This window comes from Euwallacea similis, chromosome 20 (assembly GCF_039881205.1).
Source record: "Euwallacea similis isolate ESF13 chromosome 20, ESF131.1, whole genome shotgun sequence".
NCBI classification, from domain to species: Eukaryota; Metazoa; Arthropoda; class Insecta; order Coleoptera; family Curculionidae; genus Euwallacea; species Euwallacea similis.
Window position 1 is genome coordinate 653,317 of NC_089628.1, and position 26,594 is coordinate 679,910.

General features: G+C 34.1%; 2 protein-coding genes and 1 long non-coding RNA gene across 5 annotated transcripts; 1 reads left to right on the forward strand and 2 right to left on the reverse strand.

Moving 5' to 3' along the window:
- Nucleotides 1–287: 287 nt before the first annotated feature.
- Nucleotides 288–7,586, reverse strand: LOC136415675 (secretin receptor-like). 3 transcript variants are annotated; one of them, XM_066400384.1, is made up of 12 exons: nt 7,038–7,584; nt 5,027–5,133; nt 3,136–3,321; nt 2,989–3,074; nt 2,690–2,855; nt 2,469–2,634; nt 2,281–2,411; nt 2,015–2,230; nt 1,817–1,959; nt 1,622–1,764; nt 1,428–1,573; nt 288–1,376 (listed from the first exon to the last, which is right to left on the reverse strand). In XM_066400384.1, the coding sequence occupies exons 1-12, from the start codon at nt 7,219–7,221 to the stop codon at nt 1,281–1,283; spliced, it is 1,770 nt and encodes a 589-aa protein (XP_066256481.1). In that variant the 5' UTR covers nt 7,222–7,584; the 3' UTR covers nt 288–1,280. The 3 variants fall into 3 exon arrangements, 1 of the variants encoding a protein (XP_066256481.1); XR_010752638.1 differs by lacking the exon at nt 288–1,376 and having other exon boundaries at nt 1,435–1,573; nt 1,628–1,759; nt 7,038–7,586; XR_010752637.1 differs by lacking the exon at nt 288–1,376 and having other exon boundaries at nt 1,440–1,573; nt 1,622–1,759; nt 7,038–7,586.
- On the forward strand, nt 3,607–4,668 carry RpLP0-like (ribosomal protein LP0-like). Its single transcript, XM_066400392.1, has 4 exons — nt 3,607–3,757; nt 3,846–4,090; nt 4,143–4,362; nt 4,415–4,668. Exons 1-4 carry the CDS (start codon nt 3,730–3,732, stop codon nt 4,618–4,620), a joined length of 699 nt encoding a protein of 232 aa, XP_066256489.1. The 5' UTR covers nt 3,607–3,729; the 3' UTR covers nt 4,621–4,668.
- Nucleotides 7,587–10,739: 3,153 nt separating the features above from the next.
- LOC136415689 (uncharacterized) lies at nt 10,740–11,487 on the reverse strand. Its single transcript, XR_010752639.1, has 3 exons — nt 11,350–11,487; nt 11,118–11,239; nt 10,740–11,027 (listed from the first exon to the last, which is right to left on the reverse strand). It is a non-coding gene; the product is annotated as an uncharacterized lncRNA (long non-coding RNA).
- Between the last annotated feature and the right edge of the window lie 15,107 nt (nt 11,488–26,594).

A 26,594-nucleotide genomic window follows, 5' to 3' on the forward strand; every position in this document is an offset into this window, starting at 1 on the left:
ATAGTAATTATTGAGTTATTTCTTAAATATTAAAATTAATTAAAGGTTATTGGCATCTATGTTTTTCTTTGTAACCTTCTTGCAAAAACATAAAGCAATTAACTTTTGTAAGAAAGGAGTATTTATACATCTTTCAAACATATCCTTTCGTCCTACTAGTGCTTGCATTGCATCAAAAGCTCCAAAGAATGCATGCGAGAGATCATTATGTGGGAGATTTTTGGAGTAGAGAAATTGCTTATTGTAAATCTAGAGGTGCATAATTACATTATATATAAATTTGGAAGGAACAATATTAGGAAATGGACTTATTATAATAATTCCTTATTCATTTAACGATTTTTTAATTAGAAGTAGGTACAGATTGATAAAAACAGCAAAACTTAAAACAAAATCCAGGTACACCTTCAAGAAGTTTTTAAGTAGATACTTAATTAGATATGTATTAACAACAAATGTGTGCCTTTAACATTATATTTTTCACAGTTGTGATAAATAATGAAATAAAATTGTTATTTTAAATATACAATAATAATTCTAACTTTCCTAAAATTTATACATCGATGTTGTGCATTTTGCTTTGAAACCCTAAGATTTCAAGTGTTTTATAGAAATAGTATCACATAGTGATTACTTTATATCGCCATTATATTAATGGTTCCTCTATATTTTTAGGAGTTGGCATACTGACTAATAACTCCTGAAATAATCGATTAAGATTTTAGAAAATTTTATACAAAAGTAAAACCAATGATAGGTTATTCAAACCTGTTATATAGCTAACAACATTTAAAATCTTAACATCTAGATACTATAGTAAATGGGTATTTCTAAAGAACAAAGTAGAATAATCCTAAGACGCGTCTAGCCTAGACAACTTATTCTCTTCCGAAGGGGAACCCAATAAGTTCTACACATATGAAAAATATGTACTTAATGAATAATGTTATGGATCTACATATTTCTTTTACTGGTGTTTAGCAGATTGGTAAAAATTATCACACTAAAATAGTTTATATTGTGAACCCTGTATTTTTCCTCTCGCATAACAGATCAACCTTAAACACAAATATTATTCCCCCATTTATTAATTATCTCACCATTTAATACTTGTGGGTATCTTCATTTTCCCTATTCATTATTTTAGGTTATAGGTAATTGATGGGCCGTATAAAAATACCAATTCTTCCCTATTTTTCATTAAATAAAAAAATAATTGTTATTTTTCGTTCTTGGGATCTTATCACTATAGTCTTGACAATTTGGCCGTTGTTGCCTCTCTATTTCTCCTTGGTCAGGTCAACATCGCTCAGCATGGAAACTTCTTCTTCGCAAATGGGTAGCTGCCTTGTGTCGTTCAGGAAAGACAAATCCACCTATACAAACTTATAGAGAAATTGTCTTTTTATGAAGTATATTCTACTTGCATTGTTTGTAGTTACACAAATGGGGTATCTTCCATGAACGAAAGTCAAATTGGGTGTATAGTGGCTCTGATGCTGATGTCCATTAGTTCCATTCTTCGACGCCGAGTGTTTGACCCCATTAGGGACAAACATCTCTTTAGTGCAATCTAGAGAAAATATTTGTATGTTAATTCTTCGCTTATAAGTATTATTACCAATACCTCCATGTAGATTGCTGAGTTTAATCTTGGACAGCTGATCAAACTTGGTCCGACTGTTGCGGTGCGGATTCAAGCCGTTGTTGTAGAGAGAGCTACAAGACATCGTCGTGCAAACTGATTGTCTGCCCACGGCTGAGCTACAAAATTGATACTTAAGTTTAATATCTAAAAGAGCCTAGGGGCTCAAACCTTAAGTACTTTTCTCGTTTGGGGAAGCAGTACTTGGTGATGTCGTTTGTGGCTAAAAATATCAGCAAACTGGTGATATAGGGTTTAACCTCGGATTTCACTTCTCCGTTGAGAAAGCAATAAAGTATCGCCACAAAGAAGCCCTGAAATACAGTTAGAATGTTTGCCAAATAGGGTTAATTGTTGAAGGAAAAGTACCTGTAAACTCCCAGAAAGCATGTCGCAAACAAGCCATATGATATGCATGTTGCATAAATAGAGTAGCATAAGTACTCCAGAGTTAACACCAAAGAGTGGTACTAAAACCAATGTCGATTTGGCCCACTTCAAGTACCTCCTGGAATCTTCGTTAACCGGGGATTTTAGCTTCTTGTATAGAACCACCGAGATGATAACAAAAAGAACCAGGTTTATCTATAAGCAGATGTAAAAGAAACATATATTTCTTTGGGAAAATTTCTTACAAGGACAGAAGCGAACATTGGAACGTTGATAATGGCAAAAATTTTAGCATTATCAGATTTGGTCCAACAAAGCTCGTCCTCTACTAAAATTCTGGCAATGACCCATGGGACTACCACCAAAATTGGAAAACCTGTACAAAGATGAAAATAAAACCTCAAACACTCTTGGTTGTTAATATAGCTCTTACCCCAACCGAATATGATATAATAAAGCAAATTCTTATTTGAGTCCGTGAATAAGGCCCTCAAAATTAGATTGTTTAAGTATAAACCCTCAACTAGGATCCATGAATAGTTAGCCGTTTGGAAATATTGCTTTATACTAACGATTAGTTTACATTCGAAATTGTTTTCCTGTTAGAATGGTGAGGTGAAGTTTATTGTTGTCGAACAAGCTTTAATTTCTTACATTGACGTTCACATGAAAAAACGTCCCTCCATTGTGCTCCATAAAGTCCTTTCTCAAGCCTAATCCATTTTCAAATAGTGCCTCTTTGAGGATGCTCATAAACGCCCTCAGGATAAACGAGGCAAATAGATTCATATGGAGGATGTTTCTTGCGCAGTGTAATTTTCTGTAAAATAATTTAGTATGTTGGAAATTAGAAAAGAACCCAAGAACACACGAAATCGAGCGTAACAAAAAGGGGATAAAAATTAGTACTTTACGTTCCTCTTTAAAAATGCAAGGAACTACAATAAACTTACTTGATTTTGAACATTATAGTGAAAGCTATTAATAATGCCACTAGCGATATAGCGTTGCCAGTCATAGTTAGTAGAGATATCATATCCTGAAAGCCAATAAATAAAATATTAAATTTCTTGATTTGTGCTACTCAAAAATGGTTTTACCGCAGCTTTTTCTGATAAATAACTGTCTTCCCAGCTCCCAATGCTGCCTTCACTAAAGTTTGTAAAAACAGTGATAAATTTCTCCTTGTAACAACTATCGTAATCTGCATAAGGAAACGATTTTCCCTCGAACACCTTCGTAAACCACTCTCCAGTTTCTGTGCAGTATCTTGTAGCGTTATTTTTCTAAGAAAAACGATCATTTTGTGATAAATTCCTTTGAATACGAAAATTTTAAATTAAAATGTGTATTACTAGTTGCGAAAATTAAGGAACATAATTTTTAATCAATACGATTTCTCTTAATATTCTTCTGGCGCCATCTTCTAGATACCGGTCCAAGTTAAACACACTATTGACGACAACGGTTAAATAAACATGGGAGTAATACTTCACACGCATTCTGTTTTTGTTCCGGGCCGTATGAAAATAGAGAGAACAATAGTTCGCAAGCGCACGAGCACTGACATTGATAGCAACGCACGTGGTCTTCATTCATAACATTTGTTGTTGATATTCCTTGCCTTACTTCAACATTTAATTAATTTTTTAACTGTTCCCGAGCTGTGTCGTTAATTATTTCATCCCGTAAAGATGCCTAAATCCAAGAGAGATAAGAAAAGTAAGTGAACCCACATTTCTCCCTCAAACCAATCTCAGAATCTCTATTTAATCGAATATAACCTATAAAAACAACCTCCTTTTTCTAGTCTCTTTAACAAAAACCAGTAAAAAAGGCCTGGCCCTTAAGCAGAAAATAGTGGACGATGTGAGAAATTGCGTCCAAAAATATCAAAGTATATATTTGTTCACATTCAAAAACATGAGGAATGAGAAAATGAAGGAAGTGCGAGAACAGTGGAAACCAAGCAGATTTTTCTTTGGGAAAAATAAAGTAATTTCCATAGGATTGGGCAGAACTGAAGAAGAAGAAGTAGAGGAAGGCTTGCATAAGGTAAGTGCATTAACATTTTCCCTTCATTTAACTTAATGCACACATGCAATAGCTTTCAGAATCCATGAAAGGCCAGTGTGCATTACTATTCACTGACTCAACAAAGCAAGAAGTAACTGAATGGTTTGATGACTATGCAGTTGAGGATTTTGCTCGATCTGGTTTTAAATCAACACAAACTGTAATCTTAAATGAAGGCCCTTTAAAACAATTTTCACATGCCATTGAGCCTTATTTGAGGCAGCTGGGAATGCCTACTAAACTTGACAGAGGTTTTACTAAATTATCTATGCAATAACTCCTAGGTTTGACATAACATTTTAGGTATGGTTACTTTGATAAAGGATTTTGAGGTTTGCAAAGAAGGGAGCATTCTGACTCCAGAGCGGGCCAAGATTTTGGAGTTGTTGGAACATAGATTGGCTACTTTTAAGTTGATATTGAGGGCAAGGTGGAGCAAAGAGGGAGGGTTTGAGAAGATTTCTTCCAGTCAGGAGGACGAGGACATGGACAAGGAGGATGGGGACTGAATGAAAGGATTGATTTTTGTTTATATATGGTTTTTATATGTAAATAAAGATGTTGTTTAAGATAAATTTGGTTTTTGATAATAATTTGCATAATTTGGCGCGTACCAATATTTAAATAAAATATTTTTGCACTGTGGAGAATTTTTACAGTACTCAGTAAGTAAGGACTACAAATTATTGGCGTGTTAGAGCAATTTTCCTTTTTTTTATACGGCTTGATGGCTGATTCTCGCTTAAAAAATATTCTGGTCATACAGTCCTGTCTCTACTGGTTTTAAAATTATGACGAACCCTACAGTCGGAGGCAGATCTAAGGGCATTGTTTAATTATGGGATATTTGCAATGAACAAAAATGCATTTTTGCTTGAAGTGATAATGATGTTTTTAAGTACCTTTTATACTTACAGGAATGAATCCCACAATGTACGATGGACAGGGTATTACGGATGTCGTATTTGGAAATTCTGGCTGCCAGCAAACCATGGTGTCATAATAAGGTGGGCACATGATGCCTGAAAATGCAAATAACTTATTTTTCAAGTTCAGACCCTTTTTAGTAGTATAAAAATATGGAGAGGCATCTCGTTTAAAAATCAAATCAGGGTCACTTTTTAGCAGAAGTGGTCCAAATTGCAGGCTACAGGCACCCATCACTTATTTCTTTGTCACCTAATCTGAATCTAAAAAGTGAAAATTGGATGAAGAGTGTATTAGTTTGTGTGCTACGTATTCAGTATTAGGCACTGGTCTGGATTAGAATGAATTTGGAATGTGTTTTGTTGGAAATTGAATAAACGAAGTAGATTCAAGTTTGGTTGCATGTACCAAAGTGATTTTCTTTATTGAAATTAAGAAAATTCGCATGGAAATCTAATTGTAAAGGTCCCAGGCAAAATTCCCTAAGGTTCTCAATATTGTCAATATTTTGATTGCTTTCGTATGAGGAAAGTTGAGAAACTTGACCTTATAAAACTTTGGAAAGTGGCAAAATCTCGAGATTTCTTAGAAATGTTTTCGTTTTTATGGCTTTAAAGTAATGCGGATTTACGACGTTTACAGGAGTGGGAATAATACGGACTGTAAAAGTTCGGAATTATGAGCGTTTACGCAGAAGTCGGTATAATGAATATGAACCAAGTGAAGACAGTATATTAAGTGCATAAGAAAGCCTTTAAAGTACGCGCGACTTGTTGCAAAATAGGACATTCAACGAAGTGTTTCGTAAGGTGCAAGGGCTTTAAAGGTTCTAATACACGAACATTATCTAATGTTATGTATTACAAATGTAGAAATATTAGGATTATCGGACGTTTTTAGGCATCAAAAAGTGTTACGAATTTATTAAAGCGTTTAAACATGACGAAATTGAAACATCCGTAACATGGTTTCCCTAGTAACAATGCGTACACTGTCGATAATGAAAAATTACAAAATGGAAATGCAAGCAAATCTGCTTTGCGATTATTCCACTGGTTGCAATTGATTATTACAGATAGATAGAGAATGAAATTGAGCATAAATAATCATAAAATAAAGCAGATAATTGAAGAAATTGAGCAAACAATGAAAATTTGCTTGAAATGTGGGTCAAAGTTAACGTATAGGAAGATTAACTCGTTTTTGGAGAGAATGAGAAAATTATTTTCTGCAGGTGCGTAAGAGCGCTCGCTTCATCAGTCTCCTTTCTCTAAGTTTGAAATATCTTAAATGGTGTTCAATTTTGATTCATCTTTCAGGACTGTTAACGTTCTTATAGAAAAAAAATTGGACAAAAATTAATTTGAAGGAAGTAAAAATTGCAAAATGGACATTACAAAAAAAGAAATTTCGTTGCAGATATTCCATTGATTGTAATAACAGACAGGACAGAAAAGAAATTGACGAGAGAAACAGAAGGAACTACTTCGAGGGCTTAATACCGTCACTGACACCGAGCTACCCCATTTGCTTCATAGAGTTTAATTAAATAGAACGTTTAATTTCTGCAAGAAATGGTTTAATTTTGGAATATTTAGCGTCTACGCAGAAGTAACGTTATTTTTTAAAAATAATATGGTATTTTAAAAAATAAGGTGGTGCTGCGGTTATAGACTTTTAAAGTAAAGTCCAGAGTCGGACTTAATGTTTGACAAAAATAAATGGGGACATACAATCGTGCAATAATTGAATTGGGGACAAAAAACTCCCCCGAAATGCATTAAAAAAATCCAGGCCTGGATTCTTCTCATTTAAACAATCAAGAAGTTAGGGGGCAATATCTTAGAAACTTTCGTGCATAACGATATTCATAGGCGATCATTGAACTAGTCGTTAACGTAGAAAGCTTTTTAATTTTTCCTTACATTTCTTGTTTTTCCATACTATAACTAATCGTCTTTTAATACTACAGAAATAGTACTTTTAAAAAACAACTCACTTTTTGTAGAAGGATCCAAATAGGGCTTATTATGCTGCAGATCTCGTCCGTACTGTCTTATGCATTCCTTCTCGACTTCTGCAACAGCATCCATTTGTTTCTGTAGCAGCTTCTGAGCGTGCTTATTGGTAGGGAGATTTTTTACATCCATCTGAAGCAAAGAATAAATTATTGTTACGCGCATATAACTAAGACACAGAGGGCGATAAAGTTTACTACAAAGATCAAAGATACTGTAGTAAATATTTTTAGCAAAATAAACTTATCTTTATTGCCGTGTGAATATTGCAGATTTCCTAATGTTTTCCTCAAAAATCGACCAAAACAGTCAACGATGATGAACTTTATCGTGAGAAGTGGCACTCGTAGAAGATTTTAATCACTGTTTTTACTTTTAAATTGGCAGATTTTCGGTGTGGGTGTATGATGGATGTCGAGGAAACAAATTTGTTTCTCTGGGTGAAACAAGAAAGCGCGCACTGCGTTATGCTGGATAATAGTCAACAGCATTAATTTCCCTTTATTGGAGGTATTTAGTTAATAATTTCTGATAAGAATACAAAGCTTTTAGCGACTCTCAATAATATTTTTGATAAATTACAAGGGAGCGCTTAAATACTCCGTATCATATTTCCATCATCATCGCCCATGACACCGCATCGCACTACAGGCAAACAAATTAAGGAAATTGTTGTTCCACTACTAATTACAAAGACTATAAATACACAGACTAATAATCAAATGCATCTCATGTGAAGGAAGGAAATATTGATCAGAGGCCGTGTTACCACTGAAACTTTTGAAGAAATATAACGCAGGCCATCAGCCCATTCACGGGGATGAAAATTGAATTTCCATGCTTCCAATAGTTAACGAATGTTGAAATAGCTGTTAGCTTTGAATGTACCGGACTTGGTTAGAATTGAAGACGTACAGTGAAAGAAGCCCTTTCAGTCGATGAATAGTTGGATGTAAAGGATAATTTGGGTTAGAAACTCGATTTAGTTTAGCTGCACAATCTTTTATACGGCCAAGCAATAGAAATAAAAGCTTGTAATATCCAAGTTCCACCTACACATGTAAGTTAAGTTTGATCTCCAAAGGATGTTCCGAGTTTGGATGTGGGCCCAACTAAGGAAATCGATACACAATTTCATACGTTGTGAGCGGCAATGGCGTGTTTGTCACTCCTCGCCGAGGTCCCAATTTATGTGCTAAATAAGATCGAATTTTCTGCCCTTATCTTCTTTATTTAGTCTCATTTTGTAACGAATCTCGAGTAATCATATGCGAAGTTCAGCCACCTATATTGTTTTTCGAGTCGCAATCAAGGGGAGTCATTAGCATTATTTGATGAAAATTAATAGGTGTTTGACGCTCTGTAGGTGCTAATCTGGCCTTCATCTTGGGCGATTATCTCGGCAAATCGACTCGAAAGTTCCACATTGTGTGATTTTTTGTGGGCCTTGATTGACATGTTTGAGATTATGCTATCAGTTGTTGTTGGAAGAAAGAGAAAAATGGCCGAGGGCAAAGTTTTGTTTTTGTGCTGTAAAATAAGGTGATGAAATGGGAAAAATCGGGTGCAGCACTATTGGTCTGGAACTCAAAAAGCTACTTAAACTCTGAGGAAGTACGTGGATAGGTCCTTAAACCTATCAGCGAGTAAAAGAAGCGACAAATTACTTTCCAATAGATTAGAACCCTAAAAAAGCCGGGCACATTACATGAGGATTCAGTCCTGAATATCCACATATCTCTCTATTACACGTACTTATTTCTGTCATTCATCCAGCTAAATTTGAGACTGAAAATATGTTTTTTAAAATTTGCAGAAAAATTTTAAATTGGAGAATTTCATTCACCACTTGTTCCACTTTGAACACTACAGTAACAGGATATTGATAGGAATGTCAGTAAATTTGCTTGCGATTAAATTTCTGCCAATGTGAAAAAGTCTACAAAGATGAATGAAAAATATTTTTTATCGGTCTGCGCATCTGATCAGGTTAATGGTTCCTTCTCGCCCCTGAGCGCGAGTGTTGTCTACCTTATAAGAGCTTAGAGATGTCAGTGCCTGATTGGCTGGCTATGACGCATGGGCTATCCAAGCGTTTCAAAAATGTAAAATGCGCGCTCGGATTCATATTTATTCCAGCACTGCTCCTCTTTTTGTGTTTTTCTGCTGTCCATTTGATGAATTGATGGCATTTGTAATTTATATCCCTCCATGTGTGCAACGTTTAAAAAATTTCTGGGTAAAAGTCGAACACGGAAGTGCAACTTTCTCAATTAAAAGTTTTAGGTTGCTCCTGAAAACTAGGGTTGATGCTATACAACTGAATTATGGGTTCTGCAGGCGCAGTACGGCTAACAGGTTCGTTATTTTAATAAATCCTGCTAATTTTAAGGTTGTTTCTCAGTAGTTTAGTCCTCCCTTTTTCCAGCTTTTCACAAGATTGTCATTTTATAAAAGAAAATCGTTTGATTAGAAAACTAAATGAATCTGAGTAAAATTATTCCTCTATGAATTCCTACACAGTACTCGCTGATAATAATTGGATGATAACCAAATACTAATTCTAGTATCAATTTTTGTCTTTGATAAAAATTTTGATTTGGTTCTCATTATTCCGTCCTGTTTAATAACAACTATCACGTAAAGAGGAAGATCACTTATCGAACTTTCTTTATAGTGCCACCAAAACTTTCTTCGTTAAAACTTCTTACCCATTGTCTTTGTCCCACATCACTCTCTTAACTTCTTACTTATCTTATACACTTCAACGCCTACAAATCTTACAAACTTTGATTTTGTTGTTGTTGAATGGCAACATTGCATGATTTCTTGCTTGGAAACATGTAGCGGGAGTTTCCTGTAGTTTTGGTTTTGTTGAGCTTGCAAGACAGAACAGCAAGTTGAGAATAAATTAACTATATACGATTAATCCGGGAATAGTGCGAAATTGGTTTTAGAGGAAAATAGAGCAATTATAAAAAAATATTTTATTTCTTTTAGATTTGGCTTCAAATTTCACCGCTAAAGAATTTAGTTCTCATTGTTTTTCAACTTTTAATATTTCTCATGGCAAAATTCTATGAATGGACCCCTGTATTTCATGGAGATTTGAGTTCTATTTCTTAAATTTAATTCCACAAGAAAATTTTAGTTCTATCTTCAAGTTTGACCACGATGAAATTTGCCGCTCGGTCTCTTTGAAGTTTTGTATGGCAGAATTGTGTGATTCAACCACTGTATAGCTCATATATTGTGTGTGTCCTGAATCGATGTTTTCCAAAGAATTTTTGTTTTGTTTTCCTATTGTGTTTTGCGTATTTTGTTTGTTGGCTTTGGCTTAAGTTTTAAAAACTATCAAAATAAGTAATAGTTGTAGTAGGAAAAAGGTAGTAAAGTTAGGCGAATGATCCACTGTGTTGCCAACAGACGTTTATTTGGTAAATATAGATGACCTTGAAATCGATTGCAACTCTAAGGAAAATTATATGGTGTTTTATTTGACATGAATCACTATGAGTCTATAGTCGTATGCTCGCCGATATTTCTGAGATTTTAGAGGTTTGAATGGTAAAATCACATGAATGAACCTCGGTATATCAAAGACGTTCACATCTTGTTTCATAAATTTTAATGCTTTTCAAACCCTTACATTTTCATCTAATTTAACCTAAATTAGCCCTAATTACAATGAACTAACCTGCGTTAAACTATGAACTATACAATTCTTATTGCCACTTGATTCCATTTTACACAGAATACTAAAGGATCATGAATGAAAACTCTTTTGTGAAACATAACAAATGGTCTAGAATACAATTCTACTGAAGTTCTCATTTTCCTTTATGGTGTTTGTGAGTATGGACGTGTTTCAATATTATCATTTTTAAAAATTGAAACAGCCATTCACTGTTTAAACGATCCTCCAGGGAGAGAACTTTTTGCTTCTCCTGGAAAACTTCTCTGCTAAACTCCTGTAAAACATGTTTGCATCTTCAGGATTAACCCTTAAAACTAGACATTTTAGGGCCAATGCTAAGCAGGGACGAAATCAATGTACTTACTCGTTGAAGTTTGCTACACTTGATGTTTTCTCTGTTCATGAACTATTATGTTTTCCAAATGTATAATCAAACATAATGGCGTTTGCAACGCTAACTAACCCCATACAAAACACGTTTTTCCACTAAAATCAGGCAAAATCATCATTGCTAATTCGGGATTAATGGATGACCCTGATGTGTGATTGATGTAGCGGAAAGCTCGTTTGTGAGAAAAAATGCATTTGAGGCTTACCTTGTGCATTCACTATATTCACCTTGAGTGTCTATGAAACCTCTCTTCAGGACCAGCACCACACTACTTTAGATTTATTTATAAAATCTTAATCTAGCGTACAATAAATCTAAAGTTGTTAAAGAGCATATTTATCTTTGCACTTATACAGACAAGAATGGTGCCTCTTTAGGCTAATCAAAGATGGTCCAGAGGCGTATTTACCAGGTTGTTTTGGACCAAATTAAAAACTCATTTCATCAAAGAATATTAACTGGCAATAAAAGTGTGGTCTTTTATTATGTAGTAAATTAAGTTACTTTTTGCAGATTTTTCTTGGTTTATGTTAAAAATGATGGATGTCGAGTTTCAGGTACGTCCCTGGACAAATACTATAGCTAGAGCTATGATAAGATTTAATTAATTAGCTGAATTGACCCGTGAATTATTTTGGCTTGAAGTAGATATGAAAGCATAGAAATTATTTTCAGGTTTTTGCAACAATTAGCGGAAAAGCATAGACGATTGTTAATCATTCTCCTATTTTTTAGTGTTGTTCATATTTGCAATGTCCTCAAAGTCAAATGTTATTTACGGAAAATCGATAACGAGATTGTTGTAAAATGCGGTCATGGAGTAGTGTGTGTTAAAGGTAGAAGTACTTGTTAAGAAGAGTGTATGGGTGCGCCGCGACTTAAGCGTTCGAAGAAATTATAAATTATAGTTCTCCATGTTTTAATTTTATGAAAACGAAAGTCTCTTTTTCTGCTCGTTAAGTCTGCCTGATTCTGCTAAAGGAGTCTCGATTTTTCCTTGTTTAATTTTTGATGAGAGAAGTTTTATTATTCTGACGAAAAAAAGGATCTATTTATAAAGTACTGCTCACAGTTTGTCTTCTTTATTTCCACAGGAAAAATGGCATAGAACTTAATTTTCTTCTGAAAGAAAATTGCACTTTTAACTGAATTGAGGCAATAAAATAAGATACTGTTGATATATTCATCTACAATTTAGAGAATATCGTCGAGAGCTTTTTCTACATAGACGCAACACTGGATCATTTTGAATAGTAAAAGGGTCCTATGAGTAAATTTTTACTTAAAGAGAATTGCAGTTTTGACCAAGATAGAAACAATTGCGGTTCACACATTCACTTTCAATTATGTGGAGAATTCTATGCTGGGATATCATATTACTGCATCATGCTATATGCCATTTTCTCCCTTCTTCGTTTTCTATATGAAATCCCAGTAAATTTGAACTTGATCCTCAGTAAAATTCTTTTTTGGGAGATTTGGTTTAACAAAAAAAAGTCAACAAAACTGACAATGAAATCGTATAATGTTAGAAACTCGTAATGGATCATATTTATCTCATTCTCTTTAGTATTATATTCAAAGTTAACTTGTCTTCAAATTAAAGGTTTTTAACTGAAATCTGTTCCTCTCTGAAATCAAATTGTTAAATAAAACAGTGAAATTACTTCGAAACTTACAAGTCAAACATGAAATCGCGGGACAAATTCTTGTAAATCAAAGCGTCAATAAGAGGATCCTATAGGGACTGCTACCCTTAATTAGAGACTTAATTGTACTCCAAAGTCCCAGACAAATAACCTGTATTATTTGTTTGATCCACAAGTTTATTTGAGGAGGCGTAAAACTGAGACCGTGAAAATACAATTAATGAGCTTTTTCATATTGTATGTACATTAACAAAGTTATGTTTCTTAACTGGAAACAGCGGTTTCAATGAACTCAGTTGAGCCCCCAAGCGACAACTATGAGACGTGAATTCTAAAATTAGAGACTTCCATTTTTTTGAGAACAATGGATGCAGGAAGTGATTTTGAACTCAAATTAGAAAGCAGAGAAAGTATGTACTTCATTGTAATTAAAGCTTGTTGTTTTCCCTTTCGCCCCTTTGTTTCTAAAACTCCCTGCTTACACGTTTTTGGGTAGGTAAATAACGTGAAAAGAAATTTTCGATAAATCAACTTCAAGCAAGCACTTCATACCTAAATTTAAATTCTCATTTAATTAACAAATCCGGATTTTGGCGGCGTGATCTCTAATTGTTTGCCACGTGGCTGAAATCAGCGTAAACATGCGGAATACCACATGAAATTGAGCAATACATTGTAGGAAATTCTGCTCACGTTAATGAGCTAGCTAATAGCCCCAATTATAAAATTATTTCATCAAAATATTTGCACTTCTTCATTAATTATTATTTATTTAAATTAATACAATTCTTGAGTCTAGGTAGCCTCAATTTGTATCTGATATTGTGTTCCTACAGTTCGATATGAAATTCTCCCAAAGCCCTTAAGGCCATTTCAGCTCTGCATAATGGACAAAGGAAGCTTGTACTATGTTGCAAGGAGGGTTGGGAATTTCTGCGGATATGAAAACTTCATTCAACAACAGTTTATGCAACTTTTATTGAAATGCAAATTCTTGTCTTTCCGGCTTGATGATTTTATGACGTTCGTGGTTTTCGATTAAAGTGAAATTGGCATTTTTCAAGAATTTAGTGTTTTTTTATCATTAAAATCCTCATTATAATGCAGATTAAATAAAAATAAATCTTATTTCCAATCGCAAAGGTGGTTTGTTCAATGCTCGCGAAGTAGGAAGGAAAGTGGCCCCGAGGTAGAAAAGGAGGTAGCCCCAAGGTGGGAGGAAAAATGTGATTGACTGCCTTTTATATACCGAAATCTTGCAGTTAACAATATCTCTCCGCTAAATTAAACAAATTTCCAGGTGAATGGAAACCTCTCCACAAAAATGGAATAATTTCCTGGAAGTCTGCCCAATAAGAGTTTATTGAAATCGTTATTCGACATGGAATCTTTCACATTTTCCCATTTCCTATAGTAGACGCAGTGGTAGGAGTTTTATGTGTATGCAATACCTTAGATTAAAACCTATTTGGTTTTTGATATCGGTTAAAAATAGCTTTTCCTGGTAATTATTTTCAATTAGCTTTTAATTAAAGTTTGTGTTGACTGAAATGTGGAAGTAATCACCTTAGCCTATTGATGGGTTATGTAATAGATTGCGTCAATGCGCAATTTTTACACGGGTATAAAATTAGCTTAAGGCATGCTTATAGAAGTTATTTTCAATAAAGGAAAAATGTAGAAAATAGCATAGGAATCCTATATCTAAAAGATGAGGGGAATTTTAATTTAAATGTAACAGTGCTTGGCTGGATATGCCCCTAAAGTTGCCTGGATTCAGCTGTTATCACTATGATGTCGCCTTCGCGTATAATAAACACATTTTGTGCTTTTTGATTCTATTTGAATTTTTTCACTGAGAATTTTATAGAGGGTCTCGAAAAAATCTGCACAAAACTCTATCACAGATCCCTGAGATCGATACACCATGATTGAGCTCAACTTGTCATATTCAAAAGGTTGACGGTTTTCGAAATACAGTTGCAATTTTCATATTTTTAAATTAAACTTTTTTTACATTTATCCTGAAAACTGATATTTAGGACTACCTACTTCACTCTTAAGAGCTTACACATGATGATCAATCTCTCTCTAATTCGTTTATAATTGCAAATCAACCAACTCGAATTATACTTTCCAAACAATATCAATTAATTTTAACGTTAATTGAATTAAAAACGAATAAAGCATTTTCCAGTGGACATTTTTTGGCATCAAACGAATTACCTTTGATTACATCGGATCCACCTACGTGTAAAATCTTCATTGAGTATGCAATTGTCGATTTCCTGCTCATTATAACAGCCAGATAATGCACATTGAAAAAGTTGACACATAAATTTAACTTAAGGTTAAAAGACAGTTAACTTAGTCGCCCAGCTTTTTCTTCCAACAGCAGGAGGCTGTTTTATCAGTTTACGTGCCTCGTAAATGCCTGATCCTTTGATTAGGAATAATTGAAACGTCCGCTTTGACGCTTTGTAATGTCTCCCAGGAAATTAGCTCCAGACTTGCCGATAAAAACTCTTTCTCAGAGCAACTTAAGCAGGAAGTAATGGAAGTATTTTGGGGAATTGATGATGATAACAAAAATGTTTTGTGAAATTATTTTGTGCAAGAATTTTTGGCAAAAGAAGTATCTGAGTGCTTTTCTTGCGTTCGCCTAAAACTTAGAGGGGAAGCGTACCCGTAGCAGCCAATCAGAGAGCACCTCTGCTACGCTCTTGTGACAACTGAAGCACGCTTGCTCGGTTACATTAAACATTAGACATTAGACAACATTGGTAAAAGCTCCCAGATATTCTTCTTTTCTGCTAAGTATTAAATTATATCAATATAATCGTTTCTAAGACAAAATGGTAAGATTCCCTGGGTTTATAATCCCTTCTAATCCTTTCGCTTACTCCAGGAATTTGTAACGTGCTTCAAATTCAACATTTCACGAAGCAGTCTAGACCAGCGACACTTTTCGAGGGCTAAAAACTTACGAAATTAGCTTTGCAAGATGAGGATTGTAAGGGAAAATTGATGCTTTGCCCCCTATTGTGAGGACATCTGAAATTAATTGGCTATTTCCATTAAGCCTTAATTTTGGTTTTCGCATTGAGGTTAATGCGATTTATATTCGGGGAAATGGTGTTTCGTAAAATTGTTGTTAGCAATAAATTTTAACCAGTGAGTGGTAAAGCTTCATTGGTTATTTGCTAGATAACGGAGAATTGAAGTTAACCCAGTTTTACAAGCAACGGAGTTTGGCACTGTATATATTTTGTGGTCTCAGAGCTTCTCAAGCATATTTGCTTTACAACGCCGTAATTTCATGTTGATCTGCATATTATCGCCAGTCTAGTCATGTCCAAACGCGTAGAAATTTAATTTCATAACATCTACCTAACGGACAAGATATGTCTTCTACAGAATTCAGTATGAAGTCTCATATGGACCATCGGAAACATAATAAATTCAATTCCCTGACAGCATCCAGCTATAAATCGAAATAAAAGGGAGTCGTCAGAACTAGTGGCAGATTGGAGCAAAATTCGCATGCGAGTTGGCACTTGTGAATAAAATATTCAGTCCCGATTCCAGGACACGTCAAGGGTCAATAGGGCAGTATGAATGGGATGAAGGTTGTGACAGGAATGCTTTTGGAGCTGCATTTTGTGCAGGGAAATGGTCAGTTTATGACATTAAGAGAGACATATTTGGACATTTAAAAATTATCGTTTAAATTTCATGTTCATATGTGTAACCGCATAAGGGGCGAGATTTTTGCAACATTGAGAATCGCCGCTAAGTCCAAAAAATGCTTGTTGTATGAAAAATACTCGATGCAAGAATTCTCTCAGCCTATGGCTGCTTATAATTGAAAGTCTGCATCTTGTTTACTGTAGTCGTCTGTTTACCCTTAAATTTAACTTTCTTTTATAAATTAAACTGATTTTCTTTTCATTTCATATCGTGAACGATTGAAAGCAGTTTCACCTTTAATTTGAGTAAGAAATTGTGTAGACCTAATAGAGGAGAAAATGCTCTTATGACTATTATGTGGCTGCTAGCGCGACTCAATTGGTTAGATGAAGAGGAAAGCTGCAAGGAGCCTTGGAAATCATCGTGAAAATACCCAAATGTCAACCAGTAAAAGGTGATTGAATTGAGATTATAATCTCATGAAATTGTAATCTCTCGTGAGATTACAATCTCAATTTCTGCACGTGAAAGCTCTATTTTTGCTCAATGCCCGAAGAATTTTTGTACAAGTTCAACGATGCAATAGGAGCTCCCTAGAGGGTTTCCATAAGGAAGTTTTGCATCTGTCCATTTTCTTTGGATATAATAAAAGAAGTCTCTGTGGGAATCTTAGGATGTCTCTCAACGTAAGAATAGAATGGAAAACTGCTTGAATTAGGACGTGCATATATGATTTTAGTTTAACTGAGAATTATCGCATAGCATATAAGAACAGCAATGAAAGATGGTAGTAGGGAAACGCAAGCAATAGATGTAACTGCATATCATGCCCGTGTATGAAACGAATAAACAATATTTTAGAACTGAAAACCCGGAAGATACCGCCTGCTTAATGTCCTCTAAGATAAAAGGAAAATTATTCCATGCTTCGCAGGTAAACCCGCAATACGATATGAAGATGGAAAGTAAAAATTGCTTTGCTATGGAAAGAAAAATGGGCGTTTTGCCACAAATCTATCAGTTTCAAACAAAAACACAAAATTACATATGAGCGCAAGAAAATCATTTTTAGAAATATTGGTAGAATGATGAAGAATATGAGTTTTTTAATGTATTCTTGAGTCTAAGGTCCTTTATTCTCCTATGAGTATATTCACACACTATGAATATTTATATGAAATTTCTAGGCGTGCCGCAACCTAATACTGATATTTTAGTTTGAAGTGTGGCGATAAATTCCCACATTATTCTGAAGGCAAAATTCCAATTTTGATAGAGACTCATCTTCGCATCATTTTGTAATATTCAATCGCATATTTCTCCATTTTCAGCAAAAATTTCTATAAGCTTTATTTTTCTAAATCAAGGATATTTCTAATTTCCTGGATACTGTTTTCCAGTTATCAACTGAATCCCTGGAGAATTGTGTTACTGTGGTTATTCCTGTCAGGAAGCCGTGTCGCAATATTTTATGTGTTTGTTTTATTGGATATAATTAGAGGGAACTGCTAAGATGTCTTGTGCTTTGTCTTAATCCCGGTTTGATCATAACATAATTTCATTAATTGAAATTGTTTGCCACAGAGATGTTTGTTTATGCGTGCGAGTAATCGGCAAATTGCAATTGAGGGTGTGAAACTTAAGAGAAATGTTGCATTTGTAAGATTTAGGTCAGGGAAATACAGTGATACAAAATTTATAGACATATGAGAAAGGGTTAGCTAATTAGGGAAAAGGAAAAGACTGCAAAGTTCTGTTAGGAAATATGAAAAATTCAATTGGAAACGTGAAAGTTAGTTCAGGTTAGTTCAGACAGGGAGGTTTTTAGTGGGTAAACACCCTCGTCTGGGACGAATCCCATATAAGCCTACTAACAAGTCACCAGGCCGGGTACATATAAAGGTTTTTCTCTCCTAAAAAAAGGCTAGTTCAGCTTAATTTCTAAAAGCTATAGCCCTTCAAAAATATTCACGTAGGGTTTTCTCAATGTTGTAGATAAAAACAAACTTTTGCCTGAATATGGGATAGAAACAGCACATGACGAACTGACATTGAAACTTTGAAAACTTTGATTTAGAGAACTGACTTAAAGTTTTAAACTGGACGAGCCAATATCAGCATCGAAATTAGAAAAAAATTCACTTTCTTGATACTTTGTATTAGCTGAAGGACAAATATAGGCAGCCCTAAGTTTATGCCATTTAGATAGGTATTCGTTTAGAAAAGAAACAAACCGTCCCATAATGTAAACCTTACACTAAATTCCCTACTTTGTTGAATTTCCTTCTTTTGGGAAAATGTCAAGCAAGCCATAAAAAGATCCCTAACGTCGATGTTTGCATATCTTCCACCAACACGGTTTATAATATGTTACAACTTCAACATCAGAGCAACAAAGAAATTCAGCTCTATGCTTTTGTTATTTTATTTTATATTTTCACGAGAAACATGTTATTGAATTTCTTAAGGAATATTTCAAACCGAAAATTGAAAAGAGAGGCCGGAGTAAATATATCAATTAAAAGTTTTACTTATCACATACAACTACAGATTCTTCGTGTTTTATTGAAAAATTCATTCCCTTGGTCGGTCTGAAAATCAATGGACTGTGGTTCTTGTTCAGTCGCAAGCCGACATTAACCAGGGCAATTTAATGTCCGCAAACACGGAAGAAAAATACAGAAGTTTGAGTTAGAGAGCAGAAAAGTTACTCTAAAATTTAACTTCAAACCTTAGGGTTTCTGGCCTTAATTCCCAATTCTAATGAAAGATTCGATATAGCTAACTTCTCCAAATCTATTATTCTCTAAATAAATGTCCAAATTGAAGTTTCTAGATGCAATATACGTATACGAAACTAATCTGGTTTCAAGGCTGCAAAATCCTTATAATTCGTTTCGCGTAATGTTGGTTGCAGGGGCATTAAAAGGGCTTAGTTGCACCACCTGCAAAGGCTAAGTGATTTATCGCTCTGTTTTGTGGGGGTGAGTTTTAGAAACTCCCCGTATTGTGCTAGTTGAGACGTATTGCCAATGTATGAATAAAAGAAGTGTTATTCAAATGCAATGTCGGCTTACTTTTACTTTGATTTTAAAATTTAAGAAGTGTTGGAGGACACTTCTAATTAATTCTAAACCCCATTGTTGCTTCTTTTCTCTTGAATTTTTATGAAATACTGCTTTTACTTGGTCTTTAATTTAAAATTTTAATTACTGCGACAGGCTACTTGGGCCATTCATCCATTATATTATTAAATTTCCACTAGAGAGCATATTATCTAAGAACAGACTCCAGATGGAGTCCTTTTTTTCTCTGCATTGAGCATAAAATGTCGGCACTTCTCTCTTTCCAAAACATAAATCACCAATTTTTCCTCTCATTTTGTTTGGGAATAACGCCTCATCCACAAGTAGGGTCTGTTGCAGCTATGGAATTGCGAACTATTTTCAGTTAAAACTAACTGAGTAACTCTTATCATTTAAAAGGTCCACAGTTTTTTGCTCGTGGACAACGCAGTCCATTATGATGTTACCTTTGTCTTCTGGAAGGATTTTAATAGCATTATCTTTGCGCAAAGAATTGAGAGCCTTTTGCTCGATCTGGGTTAAATTTTTTTATTTTCAAAGGTATATCTAAAATTAGTTTTGGCCTAATTCTAAATTCTTGTTTGTGTTCGTATTGTAAGGTTTGAGCTGTTTCTTTTATAGCTGAAATAAAGTCAAAGTTGAGCTTAGGAATATATGTGGGAGTGACAGAATAATTTAAACCTTTAGAAACAACAAGAGTTTCAAACTCAAACAGGTTTTTGTTAGAGAGATTTGCAGCTCCTGTAGTTGTCATTATTCGATGTTCGAAACTTGTTATTAAGGTTTTTTTGAACTAAATTCTAAACTATCTATTTTACGGACCATATATGTTTATACCAGCATGTCCTTGATAATAGGCAGAGCATTAAATGGAATGATGCTTGCATCATTACCAAGGAAATATCAAAGAAGCGTAGAACCAAGGGAACTACATACATTTTCCTTAACAAAAACTGATGTGTGGTCGCTTGTTAACTAACTATGAGTAATAATTGGTTACTTGTGCTTAAACATGGGGTCAACCTCGAACATATAAAAAGTACATATACATCAATAAATACCACTTAGAACAATCACCAGCACTCAGGAAGACACGTTAAATTTGGCACAGTGATCAAAACACTTAGCTCAAATTCACCTTTTGGAATGACGATCTGATTCCTGCTAAAAACTGCAGTCGCTTCGCGATTTAGAAGAGGAGTTTCTAAAGTCTTTCACATATTTTATATATGAACTCTCCCTACAAATTAATTTTGTAAATTTGCGTTGCTCGAACGATTTTTTCCTGTGCGGGGACAGGTTTGCCGCAGAAACCTTAACAAGGGTTTTCGCCCGAACTCTTATTAAAGGGTGAATGTTATTCTCACTTAGTTTTAACTGAGAATACTGTGCAATTCTACCGCTGCAACAATTCCCACTTGTGTGTAAGGCGTTATTTCCGAGCAGAATAAAAGAAAAAAAATGAACAATCCGCCTTAAACGTATGGAACATATTTATAAATCACTGAGCTATAAACGCCATTTAGAAGTGCTGCCTCGCTTGTAGAATTTTATTTTTTGTTTCATATATAAATATGGGAAAACTACTTAAACTGCCACAGAAAGTTCAGCAACACAGGCTGGATATTACCCAAAATAACCGTTGGAAACAGCGATAATATACGAGATTTAATATTTTCTTTAGCTGTGTGATTTTTCATTATACTCGTAAAGCCTTGCCCTCAACGGCATGTTTTTGATTTAATTTTTAATTTAATATTAAATAAAAGTAAGTTGTTGATGTTTCATGAGCACATATGTAGCATGCTGCTCCCATAAAACTATCTTATTTCTAGTGTTATTTCATTTGAATACAATTTGAATGGATTTTACAACATTCTGTTCTCTCGTCAATTCATATACACGTAGCAATAAATATCAAACAATTTAAGGCCACGATTTATGGAACTACGCATCTGACCCATTTTAAAATCCATTAGTTTGTATTTAAATTTGTTTATAGGCTAACAGGTGAATTGTGTTTGGAAAAACTATTGTACGTGAAAACCAGATTTCTGACTGTTCGTATATTTGCTATTTGTGGTCTTATAAATGGCCTCATTTATTGAACATATTCCTATGTATGTGGGTTTGTTAATTTCCAGATGTGATTCAAGTTTAATGCAGTTATTGAGCAAATATACGGGCCAAATAAGTGTCAAAAATGAATATTCTGGGTTCACGAATTTATTTACTTACTAGAAATTCTTAATATACTGTTTAATGATCTCCTGTTGCTCATGCCTAGCATTTGCGTGTTAGCTTGAAAATTTGGCTCTAGTTTCGAAAGCTAAAGACTAAATATCGAGGTCTGTAAATACCAAAATATGCCCGTCTGGAATTTACAAGGAATTCTAAAACTTGTTTAGAAGCTTATTAAAGAGGTTTAAAATCTCTTCAATGATATCTTCATGTTCAATATTTGCATATTTTTTTCCCAGATTTGGCTTTAATTTACTGGAGCTATAGAATGTCGGAATTTTGTAGCCTTGTTATATCAGAGCAAACTTGTTAATTCCCGAATTAGACTCAGATTTCCTTCAGTTAAAAAGCATTTGTAGGGGATCCTAAAAATGTAACCCTCTAGAGTCACGAAACTATCCATTGGAAATTTCTAAAATTAGTGGCAACTTAGAAGCATTAAAGTACAAGTTATATAATCATACTTGGCAGTTACATCACAATGCTCTCTTCTTTTCTATCCCTCGCGAATTGAGGGAGACAAAAATTTAGCGTAACAGACATACGTTAGATGACATATCTATTTAGTTGGCTGTTAATTGGCTGTTGGTAGTCTAGTTAATTGTCAGTTCTGTTAAGAAGCGAACTTAAATCTATTTTGATTTCAATGATTTTATCTTTAGTTTCAGCGATTTATGAAAAAGAAGTATTTTATCGTTATTTTGATTTAATTGTTTTGCAATATTTGTTGACATATACCGTCGATACGAAGCACTGTTGATGATGTTAATGGGCAATTAGGCTTGAGAGCTATTAATTAGGCTTGAGAACTATTAATTAGGCTTGAGGCGATTGGTCAATTACTGATGTTAATTAGGCTTGAGATAAGCTCTAAGGATATAAAATTTGAGATGATGAAGTTAGAAGGTAATATTGACCGAGATATCGACTGATACAGCTAGCGACATATACGAATCATACGTTAACAATATTACACTATGTACTATATGCCAAATAGACTATGTGCAAACATATGTAGAGTAAGTTTACCGCAGTCAGGCACTGGGTACTGAATTATTCAAATTTAGTTTTAATTATGACTGGTTTATTACATATACTGGTTTACAAAGTGCCATCCCTGTTCTGGTGCTTAATCACGATGACTTTGGTTATGTGCTCATAAGTGTATTTAGTATGCAACGCTTTAACTCTTATTTAAAAAATTACTTTTCTATATATACGTACATATGTAGATAGTTTAACTTCACACTTTTCATACTTGAAGAAGACAAGAAATATTTGTTAAAAAAATTAGTATTTCCAGATGTTAATAAAACGGATTCTATGAAAATTTTGGTAAACTATTAGTTTACATTTATTACGCAAGCCATGCGTTTTAAATACGCATACCAAACGTTTCAGGGCATGCATAAAATGGTCTTTATGATGCATGTACGGTTACTAGGGAAACAATGTTGCAAACGTTTGAACTTATTTATTCATTACATAACACTTCTTCACACCTAAAAGCGTCAATTAGTTGTAATATTATTGCACTTGTAATAAAAAAAATTGTGTAATATTCGTGCATTAGAGCCTTTAAAATCGTTGCGTCTTTCAAAGCACTCCGCTGGGCGTCGTGTTTTGCAATATGTGGCGCGTACTTGAAAGACGTTCTTATACACTTATAATGGGTTATTACATGTCGCCTGGCAATCTGAACCTTAACCCAACATAACATTACTTGGCAATGTTGCCAAGTTCTATCATAAATTACTAGTTTTTTACCATTCCTACACTGATCCAAAACACTAAACATAGTAATCGCTGAGTTGTCATTAAAAGGATATTTTAAATACACGCTATAACTTGGCTTTTAAAACTTACAATTTGTTTCAAATCAAATTAAATGAATTTGATTTATGAGATTTAATGCCCAAGTTGAAAACCCACAGATGCGAACTCGTTGAATTGTAACAAATTTTGAACAGCGAACAAATATGTTGGAGTTAAAGAGCATTTATAAACCTCACAAAGATTAAAAAGGGATGAACTTTGTTGAATCAATAAATTAGTATGTATACTAGAAATGTTTACGTCTGGACATTTTAAGTATTGAAAGAAGAGATTTTAGCATTCAGCATTAACTGTTGGAGAAAAAACTCATTTGGAAACTGAATTTCCAGTGAATTTAAAATTTAGAAATTTTGAGGAGATTTCCGTGATGTTCCAAGTTCTTTCTAAACTTTCTGAGGATATTTTAAGACCGCTAAAGTTATCTTACCTATTTATGATAAAATCGTGGAACTTCTTCTATTTTAAATTCCAGATAAATTGAAGTTTATGAATTATTTCCTGACGAAGAAGCTTGTAATAGTGTTTTCGACTTATTGCCGTCGGGCACTTTGAGATCACCAAATGGGCGATTAACGTGTTCGACTTTAAAAGGTCAATCTCCCGCAATTCGAGTCGCTTTTTCTAATTTCCGAAAAAATACTCTGAAATCTACTTTAAAGCAGTCAAACAGTAGAATCATAAAATCCGTTTCTGAACGAGCCAAAAGGATTTATGAAACATCTGAGTTGGAAAATAAACTTAAACACTTAGAAAGGACTTCTGATTGGAGCGGACATAGCAAGCAAGAGTTCAATAGGCCAATTTTCTTAAAAAACCGAGAAGAGCTTTGAGGAGAAAAATGAAAAGAAACTGAGGAAGAAAAACGACCACGAAGCTGTCTAATATCCATGCATAGAGTCGCAGATAGGGTTAACGGGATATTGGAAAAACACAATGTCGGCTTCAAACTCCAGTTTTTCAATTTATTCTTCCTTTCTGATTTCCATAGCCTCCTTTTTCTTTCTCCCTAATGCTGAAGATTTTATCAAAATCATAACCCAGTTATAATATCCCTTATTATTCCTCTCACGCTGTTTACGAACGTGTTCGTATCGCAAACACTTGTTCAATGTATGCAGACAGAAAATAACCTTATTTATGCCCTTTTCTTGTTTTGGAAGATTTAATGTAAGTTTCTAAATGGGTTGTAACCTAACGAAATATTTCCAACAAGTTACGGATGACAAAATAGCATATTAAATTACAATGCCTAGTTGATGAAGGTTGAGAATTTTCTAATATTTTTAATGATAATTTATATTTTAGAGACAGTAATTTTTAATAATACACATCTGCCACATAATTGTGAAATTGAAACATTTACGAAGAATTTCCGTATTAAGTTGCACATTAAACTCTGCTATAAAATAGCGAAATTCAGCTTGAGATAGCTGGAATTTTTCGTCATTCTCCGACGTTAAAATTGGAAAATATATACCCTGTTGATGGGGAATGTGCAAACATCGAAATTAGGGATCTTTTCATCGTATCCTTGTCGTTGTTGTTTGGAACAGTGAACAAAGTTTGCAATAGAAAATATGTATGAGGAAACAGGAATGGAAATTTGGATGTTCGATATGTAGTTTAAAATCTTTTTAGGCGAATATTTTCGTAAAATATTTACTAATGTCGTATTAGAAGGGTGCCTTCAAGGTATAAAACTAAAATTCCTCTCGGAACTATATTATCTAAAAAAATTCGAAATGTGTCGTAGAAAGCTATAAATTTCAAAACAATAAAAACAAAATATCTGCAGTAATAAATTTAAGTTTGAATCCATATAAATAATCCCAAAAATGTTTTATATGGGAAATAATTGCTTCTTCCATTAGAGCGAAATTCCACCATAATCATTAAGGACCAGTTTACACCATAAAACATAAGATATCTAGCAATTCCTCTCAGATTACGCCCAGTAAAACGGAAACATAAAATATTATGACTCGGTTTCCTGACACGAATATCCGCACTAATAGAATTCCCTGAGGATAACAGGAAAATAGTGACCAGAAAATAAGAAAGGTACTTGATTTCCAGCCCAAAAATTATTGTTTCCGATCATACAGGTTTCTCGACGAGTAATCGTGGTATTACACTATGTTAGAGGAATTTCTTCCCGTCGTAATAAAATAGTGAGTACTGAATGAAAATTCAATTTTACTCTTAGTTCGAATAGGAAGGAAATACTTAAAGTGTCAGATTTATATTTGTCTTTTTAACTTAACTTAAAAAGAGTTTGAAAACTCTATTTCCCCATCGGTCTAGAGGTACCTATCAAGCTGAAGGAGGGCAGGAGTTTTAAAATTTCCTGGTCTAAGTAAACTAACGCATTTCAACCTGGAAAAATGTTTTATGGCAAGAAGCACAGACTTTTTTCCATTAAAAAGTGATTTTAACTTTCCATTCTCATATCTTGCCGTTTTGGCTGCGACACATAGAATAATTTTCATATTTTGTTACAGAGCATTAGGCAGATAGTAGAGTTCAGGCTTCTCAGTTTTAAAGTTTATTCTTATGTATGAATTTTTATCTAGTTTTGTTAAGAATTTGGTTTGTCAGTCTTTCGCAAAGTTAAATTTTACATGTGGTTTAAAGTTGAATGTACGAAGATAAAACAGTAGGTAAATATTGAATTTTCCTAGCTTTCACCCGTAGAAGTATTCAAGATATTGCATCATCAGTATTCTCGAGACAATTTCTGCTTTGAGGCTCATAAACTGACTGAATTTTGTATCGTTAATATTAAGATTAGCGAATACAAGGCTTTTATATGTTCTTTAAGCTCTTGCTTATATGCAAATGCCCCCACAGACTTGTTGTCTGTTCTTTGCATTCCCAGTTATCATTTGAAGTTTGGTGCTACATATTTTTGAGTTCTTCTCTCGTGAAATTGAAGCAAAAAATTTTCA

Coding starts and splice junctions, on each gene's coding strand:
- LOC136415675 (XM_066400384.1), bottom strand. CDS start 7,221: ATGCGCGTAACAATAATTTATTCTTTGCTTCAGATGGATGTAAAAAAT. Junction 3,075..3,135: donor ATTTATCAGAAAAAGCTGCG/GTAAAACCATTT, acceptor ATTGGCTTTCAG/GATATGATATCTCTACTAAC. Junction 2,856..2,988: donor ACTATAATGTTCAAAATCAA/GTAAGTTTATTG, acceptor ATTATTTTACAG/AAAATTACACTGCGCAAGAA.
- RpLP0-like (XM_066400392.1), top strand. CDS start 3,730: ATGCCTAAATCCAAGAGAGATAAGAAAA. Junction 3,758..3,845: donor ATCCAAGAGAGATAAGAAAA/GTAAGTGAACCC, acceptor TCCTTTTTCTAG/TCTCTTTAACAAAAACCAGT. Junction 4,091..4,142: donor TAGAGGAAGGCTTGCATAAG/GTAAGTGCATTA, acceptor CACATGCAATAG/CTTTCAGAATCCATGAAAGG.